At 42.5% G+C, this 22,924-nt stretch overlaps 2 protein-coding genes across 6 annotated transcripts in view; one reads left to right on the top strand and one right to left on the bottom strand.

The window, feature by feature from the left end:
• The window catches only part of ATP6V1C2 (ATPase H+ transporting V1 subunit C2), a 58,306-nt gene extending 55,198 nt beyond the window's left edge, over positions 1–3,108 (top strand). For 2 of the 5 annotated variants that reach the window (XM_032294130.1, XM_032294134.1), the window contains 2 exons: positions 862–994; positions 2,094–2,815. In XM_032294130.1, the coding sequence (XP_032150021.1) occupies positions 862–994; positions 2,094–2,183 (223 nt within the window). In that variant the 3' untranslated portion in view covers positions 2,184–2,815. Of the gene's footprint in view, positions 1–861; positions 995–2,093 lie in introns of all 5 variants that reach the window. The other 3 variants (XM_032294133.1, XM_032294131.1, XM_032294132.1) reach the window with 3 other exon arrangements.
• Positions 2,311–22,924, bottom strand: part of PDIA6 (protein disulfide isomerase family A member 6) — a 27,397-nt gene continuing 6,783 nt past the window's right edge. The window contains exons 2-13 of the mRNA XM_032294129.1: positions 20,939–21,080; positions 16,127–16,184; positions 15,512–15,638; positions 12,155–12,261; positions 10,271–10,401; positions 9,231–9,345; positions 8,297–8,437; positions 7,481–7,565; positions 7,280–7,352; positions 6,067–6,225; positions 3,838–3,934; positions 2,311–3,226 (exon numbers count right to left, since the gene is read on the bottom strand). Of these exons, the coding sequence (XP_032150020.1) occupies positions 3,158–3,226; positions 3,838–3,934; positions 6,067–6,225; positions 7,280–7,352; positions 7,481–7,565; positions 8,297–8,437; positions 9,231–9,345; positions 10,271–10,401; positions 12,155–12,261; positions 15,512–15,638; positions 16,127–16,184; positions 20,939–21,080 (1,304 nt within the window). The 3' untranslated portion in view covers positions 2,311–3,157. The remainder of the gene's footprint in view (positions 3,227–3,837; positions 3,935–6,066; positions 6,226–7,279; positions 7,353–7,480; positions 7,566–8,296; positions 8,438–9,230; positions 9,346–10,270; positions 10,402–12,154; positions 12,262–15,511; positions 15,639–16,126; positions 16,185–20,938; positions 21,081–22,924) is intronic.

Genomic DNA, 22,924 nt, shown 5'->3' with positions numbered 1-22,924 from the left:
TCGTGCTTGTTTACAGAATTGGGAGTTGGGTCAGGGAGTGCAGGAGGGAAGGCAGCAGGGTAAGGGGCTCTCCACTAAGTGCTGTAGCCTCTCTGCTCATTTCCCCTGGGCGACACCAGAGCTCTGAGGACCAGAGACACACAAAAGAAATCAGGGTGGTCAACTGGACCATTCCCCTTGCTTGTTATCTACGCAGCTGCCACAGTCCTCCCTGCTAACACCTCCAGCCTCTGTGGCACTTGGCTCTTGGGAGGTAAAGACGGTACCACCAGGTCAGTCTTGTGCCTGGTGGGTGAGAGTGGATGTGTCTGTGCTTCCCAGCAGCCTCTTCATGCATTCAGGCTTCCCTCACCTTTCTGCAGGCCCAACAGGAAAGCCTAGTATTTCAGAACTCATGTTACCAAATGAGGATCAGGAAGATTGGGAACCAGGGGATAATTTACAGACGCTGAAAATAAAAGCTTATGACTGGGTACGGTGGTTCACGCCTGTAATCCCAGCACTTTGGGTGGCAGAGAAGGGTGGATCACTTAAGATCAGGAGTTTGAGATCAGCCTGACCAACATGGCGAAATCCCACCTCTAATAAAAACACAAAAATTAGCCGGGTGTGGTGGTGGCAGATGCTGTAATCCCAGCTGCTCGGGAGGCTGAGGCAGAATTGGTTGAACCCCAGAAGCAAAGGCGCAAAGGCTGCAGTGAGTGAGATCATGTCATTGCACTAGGTATTTTGCTCAAGGTTGACTTTACGAAGCTGTGTTGGTTGAAGCTTTTCAGCCTTGGAATGTACTCCGTCTCTCGTCAGGTTCCTTCTCTGTGCGTTTGCGTTTGTAGTAGTAACTGACACATTTTATCTGGAAAGGTATGGACTACCAGTGAACTTCCAGGCAGTGCTCCTGCAGCCGCATAAGAAGTCATCCGCCAAACGTTTACGAGAGGTTCTAAACTCTGTCTTCCGACACCTGGATGAAGTAGCTGCTACAAGTATACTGGATGTAGGTATCTAGAAAAAGTAGCCTGTTTTTTTTTGAGACAGAGTTTCGATTTTGTGGCCCAGGCTGGAGTGCAGTGGCGTGATCTTGGTTCAATGCAACCTCTGCCTCCTGGGTTCAAGTGATTTTCCTGCCTCAGCCTCCCGAGTAGCTAGGATTACAGGCATGCACCATCATGCCCGGCTAAGTTTTTGTATTTTTAGGAGAGACAGGTTTCACCATGTTGGTTAGGCTGGTCTCGAACTCCTGATCTCGTGATCTGCCTGCCTTGGCCTCCCAAAGTGCTGGGATTACAGGCGTGAGCCACCGTGCCTGGCCTGAAACAGCATTTCTATATTAAGGTCAGTGTCTTACTGTAGAAAGGGAGATACTTTCAAAAAACTGGTATCTGGCCAGGCATGGTGGCTCATGCTTCTAATTCCAGCATTTTGGGAGGCCAAGGTGGGTGGATCACCTGAGGTCGGGAGTTCAAGACCAGCCTGACCAACATGGAGAAACCATCTCTACTAAAAATACAAAATTAGCCGGGCGTGGTAGCACATGCCTGTAATCCCAGCTCCTCGGAAGGCCGAGGCAGCCCCACTGCACTCTAGCCTGGGTAACGAGTGAAACTTTGTCTCAAGCCCCCACCCCATGCCTGCAAAAAAACTGGCATCTGCCCATAGTCCCAGCACTTTGGAAGGCAGGAGGATCACTTGAGGTCAAGGGTTTGAGACCAGCCTAGCCAACATGGTGAGAGCCTCTCTCTACTAAAAAAAAATTAGTAGTGTCACATGCCTGTAATCCACACTACTTGGAGTCTGAGGCAGGAAAATTGCTTGAAGCTGGGAGATGTAGGTTACAGTGAGCTGAGATCATGCCACTGCATTCCAACCTGGGTGACAGAGACTCTGTCTCAAGAGAAAAAAAAGGTATTTGCCAGCCTGTTACGAAAATCTACATGTCATACACCCCTTGCACAGCAAGGGCTGGGCTGGAGGGGGTGGGCCACAGCTATGCAGAGCAGAATACAGCCAGTGCCTGGAGAACTTCCTCAAAAATAAAAGGATAAGACAGGAAACTAGTTTATGTACTTAGAACATTACCATGTCTTCTTTTCTAGGCATCTGTGGAGATCCCGGGACTGCAACTCAGTAATCAAGACTATTTTCCTTATGTCTACTTCCATATCGACCTTAGTCTTCTGGACTAGAAAAGCCAGCTGGCACCTCTGTCTCATGTTCGCGCAGACTGTTACAGCCACCTCTTTCCTTTAGCCAGAGAATGCCTCAAATGTCTTACAGAACTAAGATTTTTTTCAGAGAAATTGCTCACAAAAGTTAGTGACAGTTGTATTTATTTTTTTTAAGTTACAATAAAATGCTCTCAAGTCCTTTGAATGTTCTAACAAATTCAAAATTTCATTTTTCTGAATGTTTTACATAAAAGAACTACTTATAAATTGGTAACCTGCTGCTGTATTTCACGTCTTAATGGCTATTTTAAGGTTCATAACAACATAGAAAGCCTTGAACTGTATAACCAGCTAGATTGCTGATAATCACTAGAGATGGCCCAAACACAGAACAGTGGGCAGAAATTGCAGTTCTCACTGGGCCCAGGTTCCATGCTGTGGTGGGCATCGATGGCACCGTCTGAACCAGTCTTGTTTTTTGTTTAAAAAAGTTGATGGGGAGGAAAGACATCAGTGTATCACTTCAAAATAGTCATTTACTGCTAAACATCACTCTTAATTTAGGATGTGGATACTAATTTCATACATTTATTGGCATTGTCCAAAATATTTTATTCTTTAATGGAAAAAGCCATTAATAATCAAATGAAGGAATCACATTAAAAAACCTATACATAAGAAATAGCCTCCAAGAACATTCAAGCAGCAGTCAGAGAGGAAAAAATGTTTCGACAGCCGAGTATTCTTCAAAATATTATGTGACAGAATACGATACAATTCACCGGCTACAACAATTCATAGAATTTTTCAATGTTTTCTTGGGATGCAAAAGTTCACTGCTGCAGTGTTTTCAAATGACCAATCAAGTACTACTTCTTGGTTTAAAAGGCCACTGGTAGAGTCATCTGATTGCAGAGAATGTTCCTTCACTGCTGGAAAAAAACCGCTGGCTCCCAAGAAAAGAAAATGGTCTGAAGCCTCTGCTGAGGCTCTCACAGCTCATCTTTCCCTAAGTCATCGAGCTCCACATCACTGAGGTCAATGTCATCCTCCACGGGAAGCTGGGAGACAGAAAGCCACTGTTAGATCTGCAGAAGGGGGGACACCCTGGAAGGCCAACATCTCATTTTACAGAAGAGCAACTCTCTAGAGCTACTCCTGCTTACAAACCAGGTTCTCCTCAGTCTGGCTCCTACCTTGACCTTCGTACCTATGATTATGCAGCCGGAAAAGCTAAGAACTCAGGTAAAACATTGCAACACAGCATCACTCACCACTTTAACACTGAAAGCCATTGAACTTGTCCTTTTGAGGAGGGTGGGACACAACAGTACAGAAATAAGTGCTAGTTTCAAAGCTGTAATTTTGCATTTTTCTAAGATAAAGTAAATTAATTCCAGGTTAAATGTTTGCTTTGAGGGTAATAACCAGGAAAGCAAGTTTACTGCTGAAATGTATCTTGGCTGTCTGTCAAGATTATCAAATGCCATGCAGCACTTAAACTTGTGATAAGGAAGATGAAGTGTCCTCAGAGAAGAACCTCTTAAAAGGCCCATGGGTACACCGAAGGGGAGGTCTGATGGAAAGAACGTGACTCCAGGTGCAGAGATGCACAGGCTCAAGAGAGTGAACGAGGACTGTTGCCTGCACAGCCTCCCTCCCAGGCACTCACCTCGCCATCCCTGCCGTCCCAAGGCTCTCTCTCAACGATGCTAGGGAAAGCCCCGCCTCCTACAGGTGCCGTGGAGCCACGCCCAAAAGAGAGCTCCCTTGGGGAAGAATGACCAGAACACACACACATTTACAATGGACTGCTGGTACAGAACAAGCATTTAAAAATAACAGCCTGCCTACTCTGTTTATGTAGAGGCATTTCTTGTCTCTTGCACAGCTTGAGAACATCATCTTTTGAATCATGGACAACATTATAGCCAGATTAAACATTCCCAATGGAGCCCTCTGCATCAGATAAAGTCAGTTGCTACCAACAAGTTTTCAAAAATAGCAGAGTAAGGCCAGGTGCGGTGGCTCACGCCTGTAATCCTAGAACTTTGGGAGGCTGAGGTGGGTGAATCACAAGGTCAAGAGATAGAGACCATCCTGTCCAACATGATGGAACCCAGTCTCTACTAAAAATACAAAAATCCCAGGTGTGGTGGTGGGTACCTGTAGTCCCAGCTACTCAGGAGGCTGAGGCAGGAGAATTGCTGGAACCCAGGAGGCAGAGGTTGCAGTGCGCTGAGATCGCGCCACTGCACTCCAGTCTGCTGACGGAGACTCCATCTCAAAAATAAATAAAAAGAGTATTTGCTGAAAAATGAATTAAGTACATAAATAATGATCAAAGTTGATCTAGAACATGGGCTGCCTGTGAGTTTTTTCTACGACTGCTGTGAACCTGTACAGAGCGAGCATGTCAGCAGTGAGGCAACTGGTTCCAGTGGGCTGGGAGAGAGCAGTGTGCATATGTGCGTTAACATCAGTACTTGAAAACACCAGACCTGGTATAATCTGGCTGTTTGGAAACCAAGGCAAGAAATACTGTGGGCACAAATATTTAGAGTGCACCAAACAACTCAGAATAATAATCTAATGTGGTGGCACCACTGGGCTAAAATAAGCAAACCTATTATCAGAAAAAAATATTACATGAGATATATTTAAATTCTGACTTCATGATTTAATAAATACTACTCTGTGACAATCACAAACTTAAGCGGTGCACAAACGTCTTTTTCCCTTCTGTTGTCCAAGGTGGAGTGCCAGTGGCGTCACTTCAACCTCCTGGGTTCAAGTGATTCTTGTGCCTCAGCCTCTCTAGTAGCTGGGAATGCAGGCACACGCCACCACCTCTGGCTTATTTTTTATATTTTTAGTAGGGATGAGGTTTCACCATGTTGGCCAGGCTAGTCTCGAACTCCTGGCCTCATGTGATCCGTGTGCCTCAGCCTCCCAAAGTGTTGAAATTACAGGTGTGAGCCACCGCGCCTGACCCCACAAACTTCTTTATGAAAACACCCCCTTAACCATATTAACGAACTATGAGAGACAGCTGGGAGGGAAGGAGCCAGGGTCTGTCCCCAGGCATGAGCTAAAGAAGCTGACCTCACAGGAGTTCCTCCATGCTTCCCACTTCACTACTGGAGGCAGAGCTATGACTGAGGTGCCTGACTCTGGAGCCTGTCTCTACACAGCACACACACACGCGCGCACGCGCACACACACACACACACACTTCGTCAATAGGAAGACTGGCAGCAAGAGCACTGTAGACTTTCACACACTATTCTTCGTATCCATTATTCATCATAAGCCTCTCAACTGCCTTTTGTGTGCTGAACATCTCTTTTTATACAGCAGCTAAGAAATGAACACAGCCAACAGCAAGAATGGCAAACAAAACCTCGTTGGGTCAATGCCTTGTACTGCCTGAAAGATGACTAGGTGAGTTGAACAGCAGAGCAGGACAGAGAGCCCTGTATATTGGTTTTAGAGTTTGAGAACCTATCATGTTGTTTGCACTGTTGGAGTAACTCAAGTACACCCATTTTCAAATAAATAACTACATTCCAAAGCCAAGTGTCCCGAAATGAAAACCACCTTCATGCCTTTAGCCCATGAGACCTTTATGAGAATAAGAGCCCACGGACAGATGTACAGAATGGCACACAGGGAGGCCTGAGGGCAGAAACGCATTCTCCTCATCCAGCAAGCAGAGTATTCCATGGAAAAAAGAATGAACAGGGAGATAATTTAAAAACTCTAATTTGTAAACAATTCTCTGGAGTTAGTCTGCATTTGAAATACCATTTATTTCATTTATTATATTTATATATACCTGGTTTCAAATAAAAACCCATGACAGATTCAAAGAGACAAACAACCTAAGAAAACAAATTACCTGAGAAATTCATTAATGCCTTGCTCACTGAAGGAGCCTTTTAGCAGAGCAAATTTCATCTTGCGTGCGTTGATGGCGGCCATGGCAGGGTACCCAAACCCTCCAATCCCCAGTGCGGTCTCAAGTTCAGACTGGGCTCCGGCTTCTGTCCACAGCCACCTAGAAAACCAGACTGGTGTTTAGGGCAAATATGTCTTTTAAATTGCTTACAATCCAACTACAAGAACTTAGAGAACAAAAGATCATGCTTCAGATATTTCATGGAATGAGTGAGAAATAAATAAAAAACAAAAAGTGAGTTTCTACATGGATTTTCCCTTTTTACTTGAAATGCCACCAGTATCATTTGGGTTAAGTGTGCTCTTGCGTTCTGTAGGCATCTAATAAACATTTGCTGAACTAATGGAGGAGGAGCAAGGTCATGGAGAGAGGGACAGCAGGGGGCGCTAGGTACCTGGGGAAAGCAATAGATAAGAAGCAAAAAGAAATAGGAAGGAGACTGTTCTGAAAATGTGCCTAGATCCAGTCCTTACTCAGGTAAGGAAGCATGCTTCTATTTCATCTTTCTCATCTAGCCTTCAAGCTCATATTGGAATTCAGCTGCACTACTCATTATGTGTCTGCTTGCTAATCGGGCACCCCAATCACCATTGAAAACATGATTCCTATGAGAAAAATGCACTGTGCTGGCAGCCCTGCATTCCTTCTTTTCCTCCTAGTGACAGTATTTTCATATCCTGAATAAATACATATAGCAGAGCAGGCTGGGTACGGTGGCTCATACCTGTAAAACCAGGACTTTGGGAGGTGAAGGCAGGTGGATCACTTGAGGTCAGAAGTTTGGGACAAGCCTGGCCCACGTGGTGAAACCCCATGTCTACTAAAAATATAAAAATTAGCTGGGTGTGGTGGTGGGGGCCTGTAATCCCAGCTACCTGGGAGGCTGAGGCAGGAGAATTGCTTGAACCCAGCAGGTGGAGGCTGTAGTAAGCTGAGATTGCACCACTGCACTCCAGCCTGGGCAACAGAGCAAGACTCCATCTCAAAAAACCAACCAACCAACCAAACAACCAACCAACCAACCAACCAACCAACCAACCAACACCACAGAGCAGAGGAAACACAGCCTACAGCAACTTGGGCGAATCACTCTCAGGAAGCTCTATTCCCTGTCCAGATGACCCTAAGAAAGTAAGCAAGCTCAGTAACTTACCCCCACATTTTCTTTTTGTATTTGTCTGCCAACTTCAGAAGAACTTCCAGATAAGAATTTCTACCTGCAGCTCCTAATTTAAACAGACAAAGGTTTTTAAAGGTAAAGATAAAGGAGTCCATAAAAGTAATCCATTTAGGAAGTATTCTCAGAGCCTTTAGCACGGAGCAGCTAAGGGGAAATCGTTTCTGTCTATCTTACCAGTATCAAGGATATGGGGCAGCACAGCCACAACACAGAGCTGGTGCTCCTCACACGTCCTCTTGGCAATGTCCTCGTTGATAATCTGTGGGACCCAGAAGACAAGGGATGATCAAGAGACTGCATGATACAACACCCAAAGGTAAGCTGGCAAACAAGAACTTCACACTGTCACATAAAAAGACAGATTTCTCCCACGACTACTTCCTTGTATGGAAACACCCAGAGGCATGTTCTGTAAGAGGAGATTTCTGTTACTGATTCTTAAGCCTGCGGAACCTGTGGTGGTGGTGAGGAATTAGCACACATACGTGTCTCTGAAATCACAATGCCTGGACACAGCCTGGCTCTGACACTTACTTGTTTAATAGATTATATTTACATGTATTATATGTTTATACAAACTTGAGGCTCTGTGCCTCTATTTCCCCATATGTAAAATGGAGATAAAAACACTACCTCTCAGTGTTCATGTGAGAATTAAATTTAAAAAACCTACGTAAGAACACCAGAACAGTGCGGGTAACATGATTAGGTACTCAATAAATGTGCGATTTTGAGAATGATAAGCAAGAGTGATTGAATACACTCTAAGAAGCTCGTATTTCTGTTCACGATATAATTATTCTAATGCTAAAAGTTATGAAAAGCAATTTATCAGATTTTTTTTCCATTTCTAAGTATATAAACCACTTTAAAGAGAGTATTTTTAACAAGAAGGAAAGGGCATAACATGAATAGTGTCACGACTGCTTTAACATTCTTCACTATCAGCTAAAAAAGCTTCCTGGACTACAAGCAGTTGAAGTGGTTTACCTCAAGCAGTTCAGGAGGTGGGGCGTTATCAGAAAACAAATCAAGGGCCCGGGACACTATGTCGGATCTTGTCCGCCCACCGTCATAATCCACAGGAGACTCGCCTTTCTGAAATATCTTGATTGTAGGAAATCCTCTAATCTATTAAAAAAAAAAAAAGATCAGAGGACAAAATCCAATTAACATTTAACACAAAATAACAATCTTTACGGTTTCTAAAACTGCCTTATAGGTAATTTTTTTTAGGTGGAGTCTTGCTGTTGATCCGGCTGGAGTGCAGTGGCATGATCTCAGCTCACTGCAACCTCTGCCTCCTGGGTTCAAGTGATTCCCCTACCTCAGCCTCCTGAGCAGCTGGGAATACAGGCACATACCACCACACCCGGCTAATATCTGTATTTTGTTGGCCAGGCTGGTCTTAAACTCCCGCCTCTGCCTCCCAAAGTGCTGAGATTACAGGCATGAGCCACCACTCCTGGCCTTATAATTTTATGTAACAAAACTGTTCCCCAGACTGCATGGATTTCAAAGGAATGACTCACAGAGGTCAATGATCAATCAGGGAGATTTAACAGTCTGACTGTGAAGTTTAGCCCAATCATATTCAAGCCCTGGCATATAATTAACACAGAGCATCTATTCTAGAACAAATGGACCACTTACAACAGCCATATGAGCAACCTGAATAAGCCTGAGCAAGCTGAAACCTCACTTTAAGTACATAGTAGAAGCAGTGTGACATTAAGGGAAAAAAAACAGACAGTCCTGAGTTTCAGGCTGTTAGTTATCAATGACAACAGTGACTTTATAACTTTTCATTCACAAAATGGTTTAAACATCTCCCTTCCTATCTCATAGGGAGGCCTGGAGTACTAGAAGAAGTAAAGAAATACCATGTTTTTCACAATGAAATGAGCCTTATAAATATACTTACCCCATACCGGGAGGCTAGAACCTGATTGACTGTAGCATCCACAGCTGCCAGTTTCACTTTTCCTTTTGTTTGCTCTTTTACTTCTGAAGCTGCAGCAGCCCACTCTGGCTCTAGGCTATAGAAAAATACTGGTTGTTTTTTGAGACATGGTCTCTCTCTGTTGCCCAGGCTGGAGTGGAGTGGTGCAATCATGGCTTCCTGTAGCCTCAACCTCCTGGGCTCAAGCGATCTTCCCATCTCAGCCTCCCAAGTAGCTGGGACTACAGGTGTGTGCCACCATTCACTGTTAACTGCTATATTTTTAGTAGGGATAGGGTTTCCCCATGTTGCCCAGATTGGTCTTGAACTCCTGGCCTCAAGTGATTCATCTCACCAGGACAAATACTTGCATTTTAACTTGCAGCCCCAACTTTTTTCTTTTTTTTTGAGACAGAGTCTCATTCTATCATCCAGGATGGAGTGCAGTGGTGTGATCTCAGCTCACTGCAGCCTCTGCCTCCCGCACTCAAGAGATTCTTGTAAATCTCCCAAGTAGCTGGGACTACAGGGGCACATCACCGCACCCTGCTCATTTTTTGTGTGTTTTTAGTAGAGACAGGGCTTTGCTATGTTGCCCAGGCTGGTCTCAAACTCCTGGCCTGAAGTGATCCACCCGCCTTGGCCTCCCAAAAGTGCTAAGATTACAGGTGTGAGCCACAACTCCCAGCCTATACTTTCAACTGATCTGTCCATTTCTGCCCAATCCCCAGTTATGTCCCACCTAGAAAACATTTTGTGTGTAGCTTTACCAAAGATCCAATGCTACCCTTCACATGCACTTCCCATCCCTAAACCTGGACATGAGCCAGTCCCTTAATCTTTGGCAATATGAGAGCGGAAGCTCTTGGCACTAATTTCAATGTTTAATACTCACTTAGAGTCAGTTTTTCTGAAAGAGATCTCAGTGATGATCTATTATCTACTTCAGCTCTTTCAAAATAAGCTACTAAGTGTACTGTGAATACTGTGACTGAACAGACTACTTAGCAGAAGGCACTTACTTTTTGCAGTGTCCACACCAAGGAGCATAGAACTCAACCATCCAAACATCTTCACTGTCAAGAACGTTCTGATCAAAGTTGTCGTCAGTCAGCTCAATCACATCCTTCTTACTTGAACTATCACCTCTGCCCTGGCATTTATGACATTAAACATCAAACAACAATTTGGCCAAGAAGAAAACTTCCTATTTTAAATAACAACACTGCTTTTACATCTTACCTAAGTTTCAGAGCTTTTCTTTAGTGAATAAAATAGTGAAAACGGTTGTATTCAAATTGGGTACATTCCTCAGCATTATTATTTTTGCTTGGTAAATAGTCTTTTACTTTCAAATAATTACCAATACATTCAGTACAACATATAACCTGTACCTGAATTCTGTCACCAACTATTTTTAGAGAAACCTCAACATGGCTCAAAGAACCCCTTAACAGCACTGTTCTACTCAGACTTAAGCACAGGTGCTGCTTCATCCCAGGATGTTATGTTACATCTTTTCATAAAGTCCCTACCAGTCAACAAAGCTAAAAATAACTTTGTTTTTTTTTTTTTTTGAGATGGAGTGTTGCTCTGTCACCCATGCTGGAGTGCAGTGACATGATCTCAGCTTACTGCAACATGCGCCTCCAGGGTTCAAGCAATTCTCCTGCCTCATCCTCCCGAGCAGCTGAGACTACAGGTGCGTGCCACCATGCCTGGATAGTTTATTTTTTTTTTTTTTAGTAGAGACGGGGTTTCACCATATTGGCCAGGCTGATCTCCTGAGCCCGTGATCCACCCACATCAGCCTCCCAAAGTGCTGGGATTACAGGTGTGAGCCATTGCGCTCAGCCTAACAATAACATTTAATCCTTTTCTTTTTTTGAAGAATGTTCTTCAGTACTAAATCTAAAAACCAGTCAGCATTGCTTTCTGTTGCCAGGAAGGATGCAGGGGGCCAGGCAACTATGCTCATTAAATAAGTTTAAAATAAAAGGCAAGAGCATGAAATCTTTGGTGAAGCTCTGAGCCTATATAAAGAGCTAATACAGTTAAACTAGCTATTTTTTTTTCTTTCTTCTTTTAAAGATGGGGTTTCACCATATTGATCAGGCTGGTCTTGAACTCCCGACCTCCAGGTGATCTGTCCCCCACTTGGCCTCCAAAGTGCTGGGATTACAGGTGTGAGCCACCACGCCCGGCCTAAACTAGCTCTTTATATAGGCTCAGAGCTAGTACCTTTACTTTAGGTGAAAGTTTAACTGGTTTAACTTTTGCCTAAAAGTAAATGCCCATTTAATATTTATATATCTTCAATTCTGCCTTTTCACAAGAACATCAGTGTTAAGCTTCACATACAAGGGCATTTAAAACACCAATCTGCTCATCTCTCTGTCTTCTTCCCTATCCATTTGTGTAGAATTTTCCATGGATTTTGGGCTGATTGCCACAGACACAGGCCAAAAGGTAACCCAAATTTCATCATGGTTTGTCAGAGCCTACCTAGAGGAGAACCATCCATCCCTCCCCACTCTGGACCTACAAGTGCCATGGGATGCCAGCACCTGGCTCCTGGGCCTGGAGCTCTCTCTCCCTGAAGTTGTTTTAGCCCAGGGCCCAGGAAGCCTTTCTGGGGGCCTGGTACTTGGACTGCAGGTGTGGCAAGATGTCCTGGGACTGACTGGCCATGGCAACAGCAATTCTGAGGAGGCCAAATGAGCAGGCTGGATGGCTGGTTCCCTATGGGACCAGTGGATCCAATCCTTTATTGTTTTTTAATTGAAAGTTCACCACTTTAACATACTTTTAAAAATAGCAAAAAAACAACTATTTGTTTTTGCAAGGAATCTACACTCTGGCTTCAAAATTATGACACATTAAAAACTGACATTTTATGGTCTTACTTGTTTTCCAGAACTGTATCCTCCGCTCCGTCCCCCAAGGCGATCCTTCACGAGCTGGCGCAGAGCACTGAGCGCAGCATCTACGATGGCTTCACCAGTTCTGCCACCTACAGGAGACAGGAGGTAGGCGGTCCTCGGCCTGGCCTTCCTCAAGTGCCCCATGTGGCCCATCCCAACTGACTGTGTCTTTACCTCATCATCAGCCTCACTGGGTGTTACACAGTTCTAACACGTGTATCTCGCACAGAACACACTTTCTCCCCAGCATGCATTTTGCACTAGACTTAACACTTGAAAAACCAATTTCTCTTGTTTTTTGAGACAGTGTCGCTCTGTTGCCCACGCTGGGTACGATCTCAGTTCACTGCTACCTCCACCTCCTGGCTTCAACTGATTTCCAACTAATTTTTGTATTTTTAGTAGAGACGGGGTTTCACCATGTTGGCCAGGCTGGTCACAAACTCCTGACCTCAAGTGATCTGCCCACCTCGGCCTCCCAAAGTGCTAGGATTACAGGCATGAGCCACTGTGCCCGGCCTAATTCCTCTTCTTAGGTTTTACGTTGTTAGTGTTCATAAAAACTCCCTGCTCAAATACCATCTCCTAATGAAAATTACTCACAAATGTTAACTGCACATGTACATGGATGAATAAGAAGCTTAATATCTAGCTGGGAAAGTAGGGGAATTTCCTAAATACAAAAAGAACTATTTCTGTGAGATACTGGATAGAAAAGATGGAGAAAGCAGGTATGAAGTGTCTTTGAAGCCAAGCAACTGGAAACCATTCCAGGCCTCTTTTTTTCTATCTTGCTTGAATTACTGTTAAGCTGAACTTAATTCTTTGCTTGAAACACTATTAAGCTGAACTTAATCCTAATATAAGTAACAAATCTGCATTAAAACTCAGAGGGGCAAGATGACAATAGTCTTTGGAAGTTCACCAAAAACTTATTTGCTTAAGAGAGTCAGGGGCTATTGACTAACACAAAAGTGCTGAATAACACATGTCATGTGCTGTCTTTAGAGTTTAAAGGCAAAACTTTAATAGAATCTCTTCAGAAAATTTCATCTTTCGGCCGGGCGTGGTAGCTCACACCTGTGATCCAAGCACTTTGGGAGGGCGAAGCAAGTAGAACACTTGAGGTCAAGAGTTTGAGACCATCCTGGCCAACATGTCAAAAACCCTGTCTCTACTAAAAATACAAAAATTAGCTGGGCATGGTGGCAGGCCTATAGTCCCAGCTACTTGGGAGGCTGAAGCAGGAGAATCACCTGAACCCAGGAGATTTGGAGGCTGCAGTGAGCTGAGATCGCACCACTGCACTCCAGCCTGAGCAACAGAACAAGACTCTGACCAAATAAATAAATAAATAAAAATCAAATCTTTTTTTTTTAAGTTTTCTCAAACTCCTGTACTCAAGTGATCCTCCTGCCTTGGCCTCCCAAAGTACTGGGATTAGAGATGTAAGGTATGGCCAGGAAGATAAACTTTTGAGAACACATCAGACCTAACATAAAAAACAAAACTCTCAGTATCTAGTCAGATAATCTTGTGCTGCATCATGGGTTGAGCCTACCAAGTATGTCACTTGATAACAGAGAAGGGCAAGGCCTCAACATAAAACAGCCTCTGCTCCTCGTCTATGTGGTTTACCTCCAGCATCTGAACTAGTGCCCCTTCTTCCCCCAGTCTTTACCTGGACATATGCCAAATCACAAAGTATACTAGGAAAAAAGGGAGGGTTTTCTCACTCTAGTCTAGTGGTTGGCAAACTCTTTATGTGAAGGGCCAGGTGTAAACTTTTCAGCATTTTGGGCCATACTGTCTATTGCAACTACTCAGTTCTCTGCTCCACTGCAAAAGCAGCCAGAGACAATTATGTAGACAAACAAGTAGGGCTGTGTTCCAATAAACTGATTTATAACAACAGCAGCAGAGTGAATGCATTAAATATGTACATTTTCTCAAGTTAGGAAAACTGTAACAAATTATTCAAGGGCAGAAAAGCAGGTGTTTACTCAGGAAAGAAAAAGGTCTTTCCCTAGAACTTTGGAGCTGGACTGTCTAGCAGAGACAACGTATCCAAGGCCACTCCTTGTCTTCTTACCCGCCAGCCTCGAGGTTTGCCAACAACACATATTTACCAAGAATTTGTCTCATAAACTTTATGTGTACTATTTCAATTAAGTTTCTGGTACCCTAAAATAGGCTTGCACATCCCCATTTTACAGAGAAGCAAGAGACTAAGTACTGTTTAGTTACTGACGCTGGAGTGTGGAGAAGCCAGCAGCCACGCAGCCAAGCAGGGCTGCCTTCCCAGTTCACACATGACAGATTCTGTAACCCTCACCTCTGCCTTCCCTGCCTTCTATTAGCTGGACCCAGGCAAGTCACCAAGGACAGACAACTCTTTGTTTTACTATGATGCTGATTCTCCCACCCAACTCATGAGATGGTACTGCTCACATAAAGCAAAACCTAAGATGCCAAAGTTCAGTCATTCATATGTTCCATATAACAAAATCTTCAGTGAAAAACTTTACCAAATTAGTCATAATTTCAGCTTCAAACACATTATGCCCAATACTCTTACTAGTACCAGGGATCTGGCCCAATCTAGCAACTCTGATTAACTTAAATATAATAATCTGTTTGTGATATCTTAAACAACAGGACAATTCTCTAAGAGTGTGGTGCCTGTGATCTCAGACCTGGGAGGCTAAAGGAGGAGGATCAACTGAACCTAGGAGTTGGAGTCCAGGCTGGGCAACATAGCCAGACCCTGTCTCTTAAAAAAAAAGAAAAAAGAAAGAACAGTGTGGGTGAAAAAAACATTTAGTCTCAGGAGGGTAGAACCTGAATTCTATCTTTAGTTGCCTCAGTGACTCACTGCAGATACTCACAATTTACTTATCTACAGAACAGTTTGTGGTATCCATTTATTAGCAATAGTTTAGAAGACTAAGACTAAGACTCTTAATTTACAGTCTCCTTTTCCATGGTGATATGCTGGACTCTTCTCCTATAGTAAGGGGAAGACAGATTAGAGCAAGAACATACATATAGATCTTTATTAAATACAATGAGACAGACAAGAGGGTAGCACAGAACGTTGTTATTCTATCATTGCTAACGTAGCACTGACCTAAGCATAACTGGTAACGCAAACCTATATGACACACATTTCATCTTCAGAATGACTTGGAGGGTGAAGGAATCATTGTATATACCATTTATAGATAATTCACGTACAATGAGGTTGAGAATGGTGCAGGCAGAGCAGGTTCTCAGCCTGTTGAAGAACACTAGGTTCTTGTCTACCAGGGGAATGGAGCAGCTAGGAAAAGTCCTTACCTTGGTAATCTTCTGGTCTGTTTTTGTTGGATCCAAAAATCTTAATTGTAGGAAATCCCTGAACACCATACTGACCACCTAGGGACTGATGTTTATCTGCATCAACTGCACCAACTTTCACAACATCCTGTGGAAATGTAAAGAAAATAACAATTTTTCTTTCAACTAGAGCAGATTCCACAAGAACTCATTATCTGCTTCATATAGACTCAGAAAAAGATAAAAAAGCACAGGGTGCAGTTTGCAGTGAGTCAATAAGAGCTTTATCCTTGAACACCAGAAGAGACTCTTAAATGCAGTGATGGGGGAAATCAAAGTCAGCCCAGAGTGAACTCTGCAGCTCACAGAACAGGCAGGGCTGAGAGTAACTGTCATTTATCTGGGAAACAGAATGGACAAAAACAGGCAATGTAAGCATTTAAATGTGTATTATCCCCTTATTCTCAGCATGATTTTGATAACAGAGCCAGTATTTTGAACTTTGATATGCAAACTAGCTTCCCATTGAACATTAATCCAATTGCACACTTATTACTTTAAACATACACAGGTGAATGTGGACATCTTAGAAACTTATCCTAAAAAAATTTTTAAGGCTTTTGCTTAAAAACTTACTTTTAATGCAGTAGCTGCTTTCTTCCATTCTGGTGTTAATCTTTGACAGTGACCACACCTTTTAGGGGAAGAAAACACAAAAAGCCAACAGTTAAAGCCTTTGCTTCTCAATTCAAAAATTCAATTAAAAAAACCCCACCAATGGTCTATGGAGTGAGACGCCTGCAAAGAGGACAAGCACAAATAAAATAGGATCAAGGCCAGGTGAGGTAGCTCATGCCTGTAATCCCAACACTTTGGAAGGCCAAGGAAGGAGGATCACTTGAGTTTGAGACCAGCTGGCCAACATGGTGAAACCTCATCTCTACTAAAAATACAAAAATTAGCTGGGTGTGGTGGTGTGTGCCTATAATCCTAGCTACTGGGGAGGCTGAGGAATGAGAATTGTGTTAATCCAGGAAGTGTAGGTTGCAGTGAGTCGAGATCACACCACTACACTCCAGCCTGGGCAACAGCGCAAGACTCTGTCGCAAAAAAATAAAAGAAATAAAAGAAAATAAATAAATTAGATCAGCAACCTGGACAAGCTCACCAGTTTATTACTTAAAATAATCACTTTCATATCATCCCAATAAAAAAGCTTCCAGCTGGGTGCAGTGGCTCACACCTGTAATCCCAGCACTCTGGGAGGCCAAGGCAAGTGGATCATTTGAGCTCAGGAGTTTTGAGACCAACCTGGCCAACATGGTGAAACCACATCTCTACTAAAAATACAAAAATTAGCTGGGTGTGGTGGCACACGCCTGTAATCCTAGCTATTAGGTAGGCTGAGGGAGGAGAATCACTTGACGTAGATACACAGAGGTTGCAGTGAGCTGAGATTGTGCCACCACACTCCAGCGTGAGCAACACAGCAAGACTCTGGCAAAAAACAAAACAAAACAAAACAAAACAAAACAAAACAAAACTTCCAAATTACTGCTCAATTAAATCATATTTAAACTCTATAATTTATAACTCTCCACCTAAACAAGCCCTTTAGAAGCTATCTGGTCCAATGTGCTTCACTGTGTGGAGCTGTAAGCCTATGCAAATGCAGATTCTTGGGCCCCACAAATCCAAACTTCATAGAGGAAGAAGTGCATTTTCTTAAGTTCTACCAGTGATTCTTAAACCTACTGAGGTTTGACAGTCCCTAATCTAGTCCAGCTTTTTAATGTTACAGATGAGGTATCTGGCCTAGATCTCCTATGCCTGTATCTCAATACTCTGTGGGCCCCACAAATTGCTTCTGGACTTAGAAACACATACATAAACCCATTTTAGTGAGCCTAACAGGCCGAAATGCATAACGTGACACCAAGAGACGGTGATGTGAGTGATGAGGTGGGGGGAGACAGGAAAGTGGAACAGAGTGGGGAGGGAGGAGAGAAGACAACACCAGGAAAAACGTTAACCTTGTAGGTACTATTAATGTGAAATACAACAGAGAAAAGTGCTTCTGAAACAAGTGCATGTGAACCTGTTAACCCTTACCACTCATTGAGGCTGTAGGTAGCTATACAGTTCATTTTTATTGCTGTGTAACATTCTCTGTATGCAGACTCCATAGTTTATTTACCTGTTGGTGATTTGATGCATTTTTTAAAAACAATGTAAATTCTCTTCTAATTAGGTCTCTAAGGACAAAATGCACAAATGCTAGGTGCCAGGACCATGATGAAAACATTTTATAGAGGATTTCATTTAATCAACATGAAGCTGAAGGCATGTCCCTCTTGTTATTTCATTTTACAAATGATTGAATTGATGCTGAGAAGAAATTTACCCAATATCACATAGCTATTCAGTGTCAGAGCTGCCTGACAAGTTTTCGATTCCAAATACTACAATCATACAGGTAAATGTTTTAATAAATATGTAACTGAGTATTAGGGCCTAAAGGCAATCCCAATATTTGAAGTAAGGATCTTTCAGGGGAATGTCCTGAAATGCTACTTCTATGTATTTATATACAGAATGTTTTCCTATTTAGGTGAGATACTCAGAAATCCCAAAGACAAATTTTTACAGGGTTTGTGCCTCTTTAATTTCAGTTTATCTAAGAAAAGAGGACTAAATCCAGAGACTGTCAGAGTTCATCCTCCCTTCTATTAGATCTGCACATACATCACAATGCCACGTATATATAAATATGGCCCACCCTCTACCTAGGGGTTCTGTACCTGGGGTCGACTCTCAAAAGGCTGGTGGATAAAAATTTAGGGGATCCCTTTTAGGGGGGAAAAAGAATAAACAAATCTGAAGCCACGGTGGCCTTTTGGGAAAAATTTAGGGGGGAAGTCTATGAATTTGGATGAAAAAGTCTTTTCACTAATCTGTAATTGAAATTTAGAATTTCTTTATAAATGTAAGCAACACTCCACAGTCAATTATTGTGACTTATCATGAATAAAAATAACAGCTGTTTTCATTACTATCCTATAGTTACTGCAGGAATCTTCAAACATCATTTATACCCCCCATTACTCAGAATTATTGCAGCTGTCAAGTCTGCTGCTGGATCTTGGTACTGGTTTAGCATCCCTAATCTAAAAACCCACACTCTGAAACATTCTATAATCCACAACTTTTTGAGCGCCAACATGACATTCACAGGAAACGTACAATGGAGCATTTCAGATTTTGTATTCTCAGATTAGGGATGCTCTACAGCTAAGTATTATGCAAATCTTCCAAAATCTGAAAAAATCCGAAATCAGAAACACTTCTGGTCCCAAGCACTTTGCGTAAGAGATGTTCAACCTATACTTAGTGTCCTTGTAAAGTACTACATTAACCATAAAATTTTAATATTTCAACAATCATATTTCCATACTTTAGGTTTTCTTTGTGAACTTATAGGCTTTATTTAAACATGTAAAGCTTTGATTTTTTTTTAAAGGAGAGCTTTTTTTTTTTTTCCTGTTTTGAGACAAGCTCTCACTGTGGCCCAGGATGGAGTGCAGCGGCACATCATAGCTCTCTGCAGCCTCTACCTCCCAGGCTCAGGTAATCTTCCCACTTCAGCCTATTGAGTAGCTGGGACCACAAGTGCACGCCACCACGCCTGGGTAATTTCTGTTTTTTTATTTTTGTAGAGATGGGGTCTCGCCACATTGCCCAGGCTGGTCTTGAACTCTGGTGCTCAAGCAATTCACCCTCCTTGGTCTCCTGAAGTGCTGAAATTATAAGTGTGAGCCATCATGCATGACCATAAAACTTTTATTATAAGAATCCTAGGCCTTCGCCACGGTGCCAAAGGAGTCCAAGCACAAAAGGAAGTTACAGAGCATCTGCTTGACCCGGTGCAGTGGCTCATACCTATAATCCCAGCAATTTGGGAGGCTGAGGCAGGCGAATTACTTGAGCCCTGGCGTTAAGAGACCAGCCTGGACAATGTGGTGAAATTCTGTCTCCATAAAAAATATAAAAGCCAGGCATTCTGTAGTGTGAACAGAGGGGGGAAAAAAAAGAAAATTAAAGAAATTAGCTGTGTGTGGTGGTAAATGCCTGTAGTACCAGCGCTTGGGAGGCTGAAGTGGGAAGATCACCTGAGTCTGGAAAATCAAGGCTGCAGTGAGCAGTGATCGTGCCGCTGCACTCCAGCCTGGGAGAAAGTGAGACCCTGTCTCTCAAAAAAAGTATTTGTTCTAATCAGACATTATTTCATCCAAACACCACAAAGTAAAACTCTGCCAGTGTAATAATAATTATTAACTAGTGGATCTAGAGCCTGCCTTCTCAATTATGCTGTCTTGTAGAGTTTTAGAATGAGGTATTTTCTCTTGCATAGTAGCTCTCAGAAACAAGGTAAATTACCTATGCCATATGTGATAAGCTTGTAAAAACCATATACAGAGGCATTTAACAATATAACAGTTTGTACAATTACTATTTACACAGTTGCTAGTCTAATTGAGCGAATCCATACAGAATTAGCATTTGGATAGAACACACACAAACCAGAGCCTTTAAAAATAGTACAGGCCACTCACAATGTGGCAGCATCCACTTTGAAAATACAGCATTTTTACCTCCATTTGCTATACTAAGCATTAAGTAAAATGGTCCATAAGGACTGGTGGGTAGTTTCTAAAACTCAGTTCAAAGAAAAAAGTTAAAGTGAGAAAGGAAAAACTTTCATCAGGCATACCCTACGATGTACCCATCGGGTTCTAAGAATTTGACCGTTAAGGACTGCATCTAAATTCTATATTTCAGATCACCGTACAGTGCTTCCCAGATACACAGCTGGCTAGGGTTTGGTTCTCCTCTCAGGATACTTGCAGCCTGCTGGTTTACAGCACAGACAGCGTCATATACATCTCGCACAGTTTCCACTCTTCTATTTTTTTCATTAAATGCTTTAAGCACACAAATAACGCAATGTTGTATTTTTGACTGTATATAATTTTGTGCTGTTAGTGTCAATAGTGATGACATTTTTTACCTCACAAGGGTTTTTCCAGCATTGAATGTCAGGCAAGGAAAGAAATTTTAAATTAAACCAGATTTTCTAACTACATTATTTCAGGAAATAATTCTCTTCAAGAAACAGAATGAAGTTAATCACTGGCCCCTCCCTTACCTTTGCTCAAGATTCCTTTCTCATAAAATTAAGTTTTCTTTCCACACGCATCACCTCATCAAATGACAAAGCTTCTTTAACAACAGACTGGACACTTTGCATTTCCTATTTCCCTCTTCTCTACTTCTTCTAACAAACAGTAAGCTAAATGAGATGACTTAATAAAATCAGATTTTTATATAGCATTTTCTCCAATTTCAGAAAGTACTATAAATAATCTACAACTACTTTATAATATTTACCATGGAGCATAGAATTCTACAAGCCACAAACTATCACTCTGAATAACTTCTCGGTTGAAATTTGATGGAGTTAATTCGATCACATCATCACTAGAGGAATACAGACCATTCACTGCCAGAAAGAAGGCACAGCTCACCAGACCTGAAATGACAACAAAAGTACACCATTAACAGCACGGTTCATGCTTTGACTGAAACCCCGGGGAACCAGAGTCCTCTTCAACTGAGCAGGGCTCTTCACACCGGAGGAAAGCCTAGCCCTGACCCCTCTGCTGTCCTTGCTGCAGTTGGAGCCCCTGGAATTTCACTCCCACTAGTGTAGCACTGAGCAAGAAAGAAACGGGCAGTCCCCACTCCCATTCCTTGGGCTGCACTGGAAAAAGACTGCAGCATTATTCTTACTGGCTTTCATGTATCAACATCTTTGTTCTTTACAACCACTCCATTAGGCAGTACTATTAGCATTTTATGGGTGTGGACATTGAAAACTTGGGAGGTCACTTCTGTCTGTGTAACCCTGAGCAATCCACACAGTGATCACTCCTCATGCTACTCAGTTGCAACATTAGCACATTATCTTTATTAAAATGCCTTTTTCAAGGGAAAAACGATTATTTGTCTCTTCACTAGATTGTGACTCTTTCAAGGGCAATGGTTATTTTCATAGTTTTATTTCTCCTAATACTATCCATAGCACATTATCAGAAAAATTTTCATGTGAACAACCTTATAAAGAAAGGATACAGGCTGGGCGCACTGGCTCACGCCTGTAATCCCAGCACTTTGGGACTAAGGCGGGTGGATCACAAGTTCAGGAGTTCAAGACCAGCCCGGCCAAGATGGTGAAACCCCATCTCTACTAAAAATACAAAAAAAAAAAAAAAAAAATTAGCTGGGCACAGTGGCAGGTGCCTGTAATCCCAGCTACTCGGGAGAGACTCCCTTGAACCGAGGAGGTGGAGGTTGCAGCGAGCCGAGATTGTGGCACTGCCTGGGCGGCAGAGTGAGACTCCGTGTCAAAAAAAAAAAAAAAAGAATAAAAAGAAAGGATAAGTGTCGACCGTACTGCTGACCACACAGTTCTACCACATGGTGGACCAAGAGCATTTTCTTGGCAATTCTGGAAACTTAAATGCAATTTATAACAATAACATAGGAAAACAAATTCTGAACTTACTAGTATCTTAAGAACCCAAAAGTTCTTTGAAATGGCAATACTATCAAAATTTCACCTGTTAAATAATTTATGTATACAGTCACATCCATAAGGTCAAGGAGAGAACACATATATGAGGGCAGTCCCATAGATTATAATGGAGCTGAAAAAAATCTCATCACCTTGTGATGTCCTGATAACTCTGACCCTGCATAGACCTAGGCTAATGGGTGTTTGTGTTCTAGTTTTTTTTTTTTTTTTACAAAAAGCTTAAAAAGTTAAACAAACAACCTTTAAAAACAGAAAAAAACTTACAGAATAAGGATATAAAGAAAACACTGGCCAGGCACTATGGCTCATGCTTATAATCCCAGCACTTTGGGAGGCCAAGGCAGGCAGATTGCTTGAGCTCAGGAATTCAAGACCAATCTGGGCAACACAGTGAGACTCCCTCTCTACAAAAAAATACAAAAATTAGCCAGGCATGGTGGAACACGCCTGTAGTCCCAGCTACTCAAGAGGCTGACGTGGGAGGATCACTGAGCCCAGGGAGGTCAAGGCTATAGCTGCAGAGGGTTATGATACGCCACTGCACTCCAGCCTCATACAGTAAGAGCCTGTCTCAAAAAAAAAGAAGGAAAATATTTTTGTACTGCTGTACAATGTTTTAAGCTAAGTGTTTTTACAAGAGTAAAAAGGTTAAAAAAAAAATTAAGTTTAGAAAGTAAAATGTTGGCCGGGTGTGGTGGCTCAAGCCTGTAATCCCAGCACTTTGGGAGGCCGAGGTGGGTGGATCACAATGTCAAGAGATTGAGACCATCCTGGTCAAC

The sequence above is a fragment of the Sapajus apella genome, unplaced genomic scaffold (genome assembly GCF_009761245.1).
Source record: "Sapajus apella isolate SASKATOON/1434 unplaced genomic scaffold, GSC_monkey_1.0 scaffold31, whole genome shotgun sequence".
Lineage (NCBI taxonomy): Eukaryota > Metazoa > Chordata > Mammalia > Primates > Cebidae > Sapajus > Sapajus apella.
The sequence above is the reverse complement of the archived record's forward strand: the minus strand, read 5'-3'. Positions and strand labels throughout refer to the sequence as shown.